Here is a 10,886-nt window from a genome sequence, read left to right as displayed (position 1 = left end):
AAAAAAAAAAAAAAAAAACAGAAAAATCAAACTAAAAGGAATTCCACTTATTTACTTCCTTTATCTTTAGGGTAATACACCAGAGTATCTTAGATATTAAGTCAGCCATTTATTACTCCTAATTTCATCTAATAAGTACTAACAGATGAAGGTTCACCTCTGACAATTATCAATAAATTCAGAAACTTGTGTTAAATACTTCAAAATGAAGTATTAGAAACAGTAAATCCAAAGATATATGTAATGAATAATTAAAATACAGAACTGTAGACATATTGAATCAAGATATGGAAAGGTTGAGATGACAAGTGAGTGAAAGTTAAAAATGCCTGAAGCGGTAAACTCCTACAGAAGCCCATGTTAACATTCAAAATGACAGTACCAAGGGATGTGAAAGTCTAACCAGTCCGTTTACAACTCAGCAGAGAAACCCTTTTTATGAGTGGCCCTAATGAAATCTACGACAGACTCAGAAGAAGGGCCCATCCACTTCTCAAAGAACTGGCTAGTGTAAACTTTATGAATAGCAGTGAAACACTGTGTCATATATTACTGGAAAACTTTAGCGGAGGGTCAATGAAAAAGGGGAAGTCCCTTAACCAGATGGGCTGACACAGTGGCTCCAACAGTGGGCTCAGGTATAGCAAAGGATTGTGAAGCTGGTACAGGACTAGGCAGTGTTACATTGTTGCACATAGGGTCTTTATGAGTAGCAGCTGACTCAACAGCACCCAACAATAAAACAACACAATGTGACCTGGTCATATAAAGCGTTCAGTAAACTGGAAAGCACTGTGAAGGTAAGACAGCAGCATTTTTACTACAAGATCCACAGTAAATGCTCATTCCACCTTCCTTAAAATCTACTTAGGGACAGGAAGCTCAATTCCCCAAAGGCAATCCTGTGAACATTTTTTTACAGTGAGCAAATATCTGTTTCCTTCAAATTCCACATTTTGAATTTTGTGCTCTCTGGAGTAACAAAAGTAAGTTTAAATCCTCATTTACTCACTAGGCTTTCAGAGAGTTCCTAACAACTACCTCTAACCAAAATGACTAATAAGAAAGTAATCATTTGCATGATATGACTCGGGTAAACACACACACACACACATACACACAAAGTATGCTATGAGATTCTTTAATATAGAAAACTTTTTCACAATTAAAATAAATTCTGGCTTATGAAGTGCTATTTGCTCATACATTTTTAAAAAACGACAACATAAGAAAAGTATAGTAACTCACCCCAAAATGCATACTTGTTATCAAATAATAAATGTATCTAAATTCTTGCATATGTGTCTGTAACCTTAGTCTGAAATTGGACACTTCTGATTTGCACACATTTATAAACCATGTGGATGACAGAAGAGACTCTGAACCTTGCCCTGGAGCAGAGAATAGCTAAAGCAAATGGAAGAAATGAAAAGGTAAAAGTGCTGAACAGAAGATTTCAAAGAGCAGCTCGAGTAGACAAAACCAATTACTATAATGAAATGTGCAAAGACCTGGAGTCTGAAAACCAAAAGGGAAGAACACGCTCAGCATTTCTCAAACTGAAAGAACTGAAGAAACATTTTAAGCCTTGAGTTGCGATATTGAGAGATTCTTTGGGCAAAATATTGAATGATGCAGGAAACATCAAGAGAAGATGGCAGGAATACACAGAGTCACTGTACCAAAAAGAACTGATCGATCTTCATCCATTTCAGGAAGTGGCATATGATCTAGAACCAATGGTAATGAAGGAAGAAGTCAAAGCTGCTATGAAAGAACTGGCGAAGAAGCAGGCTCCAGGAATTGATGGCATACCGATTGAGATATTTCAACAAACAGAAGCCCCATTGGAGGCACTCACTCAGTTATGCCAAGAGATTTGGAGGACAGCTACCTGGCCAACTGACTGGAAGAGATCCATATTTGTGCCCATTCCAAAGAAAGGTGATCCCACAGAATGTGGAAATTATAGAACAATATCACTAATATCACATGCAAGGAAGATATTACTGAAGATAATTCAGAAATGTTTGCAGCAGTATATTGACAGAGAACTTCCAGAGGTTCAAGCCGGATTCAGAAGAGGATGTGGAACAAGGGATATCATAGCTGTTATCAGATGGATCTTGGCTCAAGGCAAAGAATACCAGAAAGATGTTTACTTGTGTTTTATTGACTATGCAAAGGTATTTGATTGTGTGGATCATGACAAATTATGGATAATATTGAGAAGAATGGGAATTCTCGAGCACTTGATTGTACTCATGAGGAATCTGTACCTTGACCAGGAGGCTGTCGTTCGAACAGAACAAGGGGACACTACATGGTTTAAAATCAAGAAGGAAGTGCGTCAGGGTTGTATCTTTCTCCACACTTATTCAATCTATATGCTGAGCAAATAATCCGAGAAGCTGGACTATATGAAGAAAAATGTATCAGGATTGGAGGAAGAATCATTAGCAACCTGAGATATGCAGACGATACAACTTTGCTTGCTGAAAGTGAAGATGACTTAAGGAACCTACTGATGAAGGTTGAAGAATACAGTCTGCAGTATGGATTACGTCTCAATATAAAGAAAACAAAAATCCTCACAACTGGACCAATGAGCAGCATCACAATCAATGGAGAGAAGATTGAGGTTGTCAAGGAATTCACATTGCTTGGTTCTACAATCGATGCCAACGGAAGCAGCAGTCAGGACATTAGACGACGTGTAGCATTGGGAAAGTCAACTGCGAAGGAACTGTTTCAAGTGCTGAGGAGCAAGGTTATCTCCTTGAGGACTAAGGTGCACCTGACACAAGCCATGATATTTCCAATCGCCTCGTATGCATGTGAGAGCTGGACAATGAATAAGGAAGACCGAAGAAGAGTTGATGCTTCTGAGTTGTGGTGCTGGCAAAGAATGCTGAAAGTACCATGGACTGCTAAAAGAACTACCAGATCTGTCCTGGAGGAAGTGCAGCCAGAATGCTCCTTGGAAGCAAGAATGGCCAGACTTCGTCTCACCTATTTTGGTCATGTTGTAAGAAGGGACCATTCCCTGGAGAAGGATGTCATGCTTGGTAGGGTGGAGGGTCGACGAAGGAGGGGGAGGCCTTCAACGAGATGGACTGACACAGTGGCTGCGATGATGGGCTCAAGTATAGCAGGGATTGTGGGGCTGATGCGGGATCGGGCAGTGTTTCGTTCTCCTGTGCATGGGGTCGCTAGGAGTCGGAAACGACTCAACACTTAACAACAACAACATAAACCATGTATCCTGTCAGCCTTTTTTTTCTGACCAGTGCAGCTTCCTCCTTGTCAATATTCAGATTTTTTATTCCTTTTTGTTTGTTTATTTGGCTTTAAAGACATTAGGATTTGGCCCAAAGAAAAGAAGAAATATAAACTTCAAAGTGGCAAATTTTTAATTTTCTATTTAATATTCTCATTTAATTATGCCTAATGTAAAAACAAAAGAGAAAAGAGAAACAAAATTAGGTTTCAATGAAAATATTTGTTCCCTCACATCAATATGGTTCAAAATATAGAATATACTGACACTGTTCTAAATTCTAAACTCAGTTCATCCACCAATGTTTTACGCACCTGGCTCAGTATTTAACCGGCAGCTGTTAAGGAATTCGGCTGAGAAATATATATCAACATCACAGAAAAACATCAAGACCTCGCCCTTGTCCCAAGCTCGGGCACCCACATTTAGTCCACGTCCACGATTAAATTCTTCATTCAATGAAATCATGGTGTAATTGTGAAAATTAGACTCACTGTGAGGAAAGCATATACAACAATGTTAAGTCCCACTTTAACACTTCTGCTTCAGTACAATTTACAAAATGTTTTATACTTCAAATATTTTATTACATTGATTTTATATTCATTACAGGGAAAAGAAATCACCAATTTCACATGTATAATCATCATAAGAGGAATATTCACTTAACGCCCAAATCTAAGGTTAACATGCTGGTGTTTTTACCTCGTCTCTGTCTCTCTTCCTTGCTATTGGTGTTGTGAGGTTAAAGTGTTAAGGGATAGTTACTGTTTTCAAGGATCTTAAAAACCTATCGGGGAAGTAAGAAATATCCACATGGGGGAAAAGAAAAATAGACAACCTGCCATACTATTGGTTAATAAAGAATGAATCTGCAATAAACCACACAGAAAAAGAGCATTGTTCTCCCACACAGTTCTTTGTTCAACAGTCCCCCTATCAGAGGATCCTCTCTGACTACTCTATGAAGGAGCACTAGGCTTCTTCTTTATTCTCTCTCTATCCCTTTACTTAGCTTTATTTTCCTTAATATCACCAGATGTTACATATTTGTTCAAGTGTTTCCCCTCTCTGGAACATAAACTTCATAAGAGCAGAGATCTTGTTGTTGTTGTTGTTCATTAGTTTGGACAGAGTACACTTCAGAGAATAGGGGTTCAATAAATACTTGCTGAATGAATGAATGACAGGCAGTTCAGAGAAAAAAGACTGCTTTTGTCTGAAAGAGAGCAGATGTTACCAGTGGAACTCCAACTTTGCTTTGATTAAAATCTTGAATTCAGTGGTGACTGTAAAAGTCATTCCAATTTTCTAATCATTTTGAAAATCAAACACAAAGTAGAAATCATCTTAGAGAACAGGAATCATACAAATCAGATTGGAAAAGACGGACCCTAATATGGAAAAACTGTAAAGACAAAAGAAGTGTCAAACTGAAAGCACCTTTGACGGGAACCCCAAGAATTTTGTCAATATCCTAAAGGCAAAGGAAGTATCAGCAAGTCTTTTCTGTTAGGGCAGTGGTTCTCACAGTAAGGCCCCCAAATCTGCAGTATCAGCTTCCCCTAGAAATGTGTTACAAATGAATATGCTCAAACATTACCCTAGATCAACTGAATCAGATTCTGAGAGTGGGAGTGTCAGGTGACCCTCATGGTAGAGAACCTCACAGTAGCTGGATCAAAAAAGTTTAATTTTACCATAGTTTAGAATGAGTAACAAAAAAATCGGAGCAAAGGAGGGCTCTGAAACAATTCAAAATGGTTTGGTCAAGGCCAACAAAGTGAAACCAGGACAGACTTGAATTTTTTAAGTTTAGGTGATCTGGAACAGTTACTGGAAGAGGAAAATTTATAGGATGAAGCCCTGGAATAGGAAACTTGGAAGAGACATAGTGACCCCTTTCAGGAGCCTGATGCATGACACTGGATTGTTAACCAAGACTATGGAGGCCACACATTCAAAGACGCACACTCAGCCAACATCTTTGACTTGGATACTGCTATTGCCCACTTTGCCAGTCAAGAGGTTAAGCTACTATGCAACATGCATGCTGTCCTTGTTTTCTAAGAAAGAGAATGAGTTTCTAGCAAGGCTTCAATTTGTAATTTTTTCCCATTCAAGTTACTATTATGGTTTACCCACATTTCAAAAATTCAGGTCAGTTCCAGTTTTGCTTCATTGACCATGACTGAACTGGGCTGAACTTGTTTGAAACACTGGAGCAAAGGCTCAAATTGTGCCTGGAGTGAACACCAAGTGCTCTGAGTGCCCATGACTCCTCTCCCCTTCTTGCAGTACAGAAATCTTCCCCCCTTATTAAGAAACTTCTGATCCATCTCCTCCATACATACCCCATCTCCTATTACTACCAGCACCAAGTGGAGGTATTGATCACAGTATATTCCTCACTCCTTTCACACCACAAATACAGTAATTTCCCAGGGTATGGACCCTAATATGCAAACCTAACTCAAGATAGATCAATCACAATATTCTCATCCCACCTGGCCATAGTGATTGGCTCAACAGTGGGCAAATAGTCTTTTCCTGGGATTTTCTCAACTGGTGGCGAGATAAAGCTTTTTCTTCACCAATGGCAAAACTGAGAAGCTGCAAGCTCAGAGCCAGCAACAGTCATATCCTTTACCATGTAGAAAAAGTCAATCTGCAACAGGAGAATCAGGTCAACATGCAGAGGAAAACAGACAAGAAACAACAAGAAAATTTTGATTATCGGGGTCTAGTCCCTGAAATGCCAAAGCTATTTTGGTGTTCTTCCAAAAATGTGTTTGTAATAATTTCTTGTATTTGGGGAGCTATCCAATATTCTTCAGTAATGTTTCTCTTTTCCTTAAGCAAGTTCAAGGTAAGTTTTCATCTTTGCCAAGAGGAGTCCTAGCATTTACTATAAGGATGAATTCAATAAAACCAATGTAAGTGCTTGAGACTTAGGGATCTAAAAGTGGTAGAGAGGTTCCAGTAAGATGATGGAATAAGCAAACTACACAGACCCTCTTCAACAAAGAAAAAGGGAACCCATTAACACAGATACACAAGATAATCCTGGAGCCCTGAGCTTTGAAAGGAAGGATACAGAAATGGACTAAACTCCAATGAGTAGAAGAACCTGCATGAAACCACCAAAAAAGGAGACAAACAGAGCTGTGGTCTGTCAATGATCCCGATGGCACGGAGAGCTTGTATATTACCAACCAGTGTTATGACCTAAGAATTAACCTAAAAATTGGCCCTGCAAACCAGGGGCTACATGGAGGACTACACTGGTGGCTGGTGAATAAAAGGGGAAGCAGCTCTGGTAGCATAGTGCCTAAGGCACTTGACTGATCACCAGAGGCTGGTAGTTCAAATCCACCAGTCACTCCTCAGAAGGATGGTTGGGGCAATCTGCTTCTGTAGTGATACTGCCTCAGAAACCCAAGGAGGGGTTGCTATGAGTCAGGGACAACTGAATGGCATATAACATAAAAACAAAGAGTGAGACAGGCTGATCTGTGGACTTTTGCCTGTCTGGAGGGTGCAGCCATTAAGAATGTTTACAAGCAGTTCAACCATTTTGCTTATTTAAAGCAACAGGATTCTATCAGATCTCAGGGACCTAAGACTAGGCTCCACTTGCCAGGAACTGCAAGGACATTCTGGATGGAAACTACTAGAAAGTTAGCAGAGATCTAAATACAACAACATCACAATCTCTGAGAGACAACAGACCATCACTGACCACACAAAAAAGTAAGATAAAGCAGTAGAAACAAGGGACCAGGACACAGACCTAGATGACATCCTTGAAGAAACAGCAGAATTGGAACTCCCTGATAAGAAATTCAAAAGTATTATATTTAGGTACCTTGTAAGGGCTGAGAGACAGATCAAGGAAAACATTGACAAATTAAGGAAAACACAGGCAAAAACCTAGAACAATTTCAGAAGAAAATAAAATGACAAAATTAATGAAAAATTAGAAATGATACAAAACCTGCAGACAGAAATGCAGAAGATTAGTACTAAATTTTCAGAAAGAGGTAACACATTGAAAGGGCAAAGGAGTAGAACTGATACAATGGAAGACAGAATTAATGAGACTGAAGACAAATATGTGAACACTTCTTTGGAAAGGGATCAATCAGAAAAAAAGATCAAAACAAAATGAAGGAAGCTTAAGGTTCACGTAGGATACCATCAAAAGGAATAACCTATGTGCAATACAATTCCAAAAGTGAAAGAGAAAAAGAAAATTGGTGAGAAAATTGTCCAAGATTTGCTAGAAGAGAACTTCCATGATATGATGAAAGATGAGACTATATCCATTCATGAAGTCCAATGAACCCCAAACAGGAAAGACACCAAAAGAAAATCACCAAGACATATCATCATCAAACTCATCAAAACCAAAGACAAAGAAAGAATCCTGAAAACAGCATGGGAAAAACAAAAAGTTATTTACCAAGGACAACCAATAAAAATAAGCCCTAATTTCTCAGCAGAAACTATGTAAGCAAGAAGGCAATGGGATGGTATATTGTGGTGTAATAAATTATACAGTGTAGCTTTTCTAACCATAAGTCTTTGTAAACTCCGTGGTGGAACTGCCATGAGCAACTGAGTACCTCCTGATTGTTAAAGTCATCCACCTGGGGTATTTCTGTTGGGAGCAGCACAAAGTAATTTTCTGAAAAGTTCACTATCTCTCAGGTATATAGAATTCTGATATAGGGATTGGTTAGTTTGGCCTCAAAAGGAGCCCTCCTAGAGGGAGAAGTCTCTCTGACTGCTGGCTGAGAAAGACATGGTACTGAGAGAAACACACTCCTGAGATACACATGCTGCTGAGAAAGAGAAACCGAGAGACACGCACTGCTGAGAAAGAGAAACCAAGAGACATGTGCTGCTGAGAAAGAGACACAAAGAGACACACGTTGCTGAGAGAGACACAAGCAATGCTGGGAGAGAGAACTGAGAGAGAATGTTGGCTGAGAGACAGCAGGCTGAGAGAGACTAAGCATTGTTCTTGAACTTGAATTGTAGCCTGGTGCTTCCCTATTACACCCCAAAATCTGTGAGTTCTGTGTTGTCACTGCAGTGAACTATCGAACCAAGCAGAAATGTGATCGGTGCTGCAGGAGGTATGACTAACATGTCAGGGTTGATGAAAGGGCTAGAAGGAGGCAGCCTGTCTGGCCTCACAGGAATAGGCCTTGAGCTATTTATGTGATTCTGTCTTCCTCTTGTGGGGACAGAGGAGGTCAGAAGATGTGGCCTCACTGCCCCTTTAGCATATATATATAAAAACCTGAAAGAGAAAAATTTCCAACCAAGAACTATATACCCGGCAAAATTGTCCCTCAAAATTGTGCTACCATTCAAATGATGGTGAAATTGAGACATTTCCAGATAAGCAGAAAATAAGGAAATTTGTTAAAACCAGACTGACTTTACAAGAGATGCTGAAGGGAGTCCTTTGAAAAGAGAACCAATAATAGCAAACCACAACTGACCATTAATTCACAAGATGACATAACCCAGAAACCAACACAGCTAATGAAGTATCCAAAGTAAAATAAGCTTACAGAATTGTAAACAGGGAACCAGAGACATCAATTGGCAAATGAAAACAACTACAAACCAAAAAGAGGGAAAAAACAGTGCAGTTACAGAACTTCTAAATGGTGAGGAAGTCAACAGTGTTGCAAGATAGAATGGACTGTTCTAAACTCAGAGAGAAAATAATAAATCATAGGGTAATGTTAAAGAAAAATGATAAACCTTCATATCACAATAAAAAAGACAGCACAGATATTTAGCAAACACAAAACAACAGCAACAAAGAATATGATGCCACAATTCATAAACAAAATGAGCCCAGCAAAGAAAATTATATGGAACAAAGAAACCAGCAACATTATGAAAAAACACATAAGAAAATGACAGCAACCAATTCATACTTGTCAAAAATTACACTGAATATCAACAGATTAAAAACACCACACAAGAGACAGAGAGTTGCAGACTGCATAAGACAACAGAATCCATCAATATGCTGTCTACAAGAGACATATCTTAGAGACAAACACAAAAATAGACTAAAAATCAAAGGAGGGAAAAAGATTTATTGCTTTTGCAAGATGGTGGACTAGGCAGTAAGACTGCAAAGACCCTCTTCAACAAAGAAAAGGGAAACTAATTAACACAGACACAGAAGATAATCTTGGAGCACTGAGCCTTGAAGGGAAGGATACAGAAGTGGACTAAACCCCAACTAGCAGAAGAATTTGCGTGAAAATACCAAAAAAGGAGACATATGGAGCTGCAGTCTGGCAGCGACCTGAGTGACCCTGACAGCACAGACAGCTTGGACATTCCCAAGTGGTGGTAGGACCTAAGAATTAACATAAAAATCACCCTGCTAGCCAGGGACTGCACGGACTGCACACGGTGGCTGGGGAACAAACCGAGAAGGTGAAGAGAAAGGTGGGCTGAGCTGTGGACTTTTGCCTGTCTGGAGGGTGCAGCAATTTTGAAGGTTAAAAAGCAGCTTGACTATTTTGGATATTTAAAGAGACAGCGCTCTGGAAGATTTCTGGGGCTTAAGAACATGTTCTGCTTCCAGCAACCCCAAGGACACTCAGGGCCTGAAAGACTGAAAAGGTACGACATTCTTCTTGTTACTACACCCTACACCTGCTTGGTGAATGGAGGTGTGGCCATCCCCACTCCCGCCTACCTTCTGGGCCCACAGAAACTACATCAGAGTCTGTGTGCTCAGAGGGAGCCTGGGTGCACTACCCTATCCTCCACTGATCTTTTCTTTTTTTTCTTTTTCGCTTTCTTTTTCCCAGTGATTAGTTTGCTTGTATTTGTCTGTTTTACACCAACTAATATTATTAATATTTTGTCCTTTCTATTATTATTCTTAATCTCCCCTAACAGGTCCTAGTTTTCAGAATTTTTTCTTTTCCCTGTGCCTGGATGAAATTCCCCCTTCCCCGCAATTTAAGGTTGTGTTTTTTTTTCGTTTTCCCCTTTTTTCTCATGATTAACCCTATTCCTTGTTTTTCTTTTTGCATTTTTCCTATTTTTTCTTCATTTATTATTCTCCTTCCCTACTTTTTTTTTTCTTAGTGCTGTATCCCCAGATTTTGCAGGTTTGCTTGTCTTTCCTTCTTTTTTTCCCTTTTTTCTTTTTTTGGTTACTGTTTCTGTGTGATTGCATGGTGTGATTTTTGTACATGGGCTTCTAGTTTTTTGATGGTTATTCAATTGTAATTTGTGTCTAACTGAGTGGGAGACAACAACTGTACCCATAAGACACAACTACACCCACACCTCCTGCGACTTCACTTACTGAGAGAGAGCCACTTCCTCCTTCTCCACCAACGGAACAACGATAAAAAACCACCAAGAAGAGCCTGAATCACCCTTGGATGCTCTTCACAAACAGTTAAGAGAGATCTAAATACAAAAACGTCACGAGGCCTCAGAAACAACAGATGATCACAGATCACACAAAGAAGCAGGATAAAGTGGTAGAAACAAGGGAGCAGGATACAGACCCAGAACACATCCCTGAGGAAGAAGCAGCATTGGA

General features: G+C 39.4%; 1 protein-coding gene across 1 annotated transcript in view; it reads right to left on the bottom strand.

Annotated features, from left to right (window-relative positions):
* Positions 1–10,886, bottom strand: part of CSGALNACT2 (chondroitin sulfate N-acetylgalactosaminyltransferase 2) — a 120,026-nt gene that overhangs the window by 95,973 nt on the left and 13,167 nt on the right. Inside the window, exon 4 of the mRNA XM_007955577.2 lies at positions 3,595–3,773. Coding sequence (XP_007953768.1) covers positions 3,595–3,773 — 179 coding nt within the window. The remainder of the gene's footprint in view (positions 1–3,594; positions 3,774–10,886) is intronic.

The sequence above is a fragment of the Orycteropus afer genome, unplaced genomic scaffold (assembly GCF_000298275.1).
Source record: "Orycteropus afer afer isolate SDZICR_OR568_19922 unplaced genomic scaffold, OryAfe1.0 scaffold00512, whole genome shotgun sequence".
Taxonomy (NCBI): Eukaryota; Metazoa; Chordata; class Mammalia; order Tubulidentata; family Orycteropodidae; genus Orycteropus; species Orycteropus afer.
This window is presented reverse-complemented; position numbering and strand designations above follow the sequence as displayed.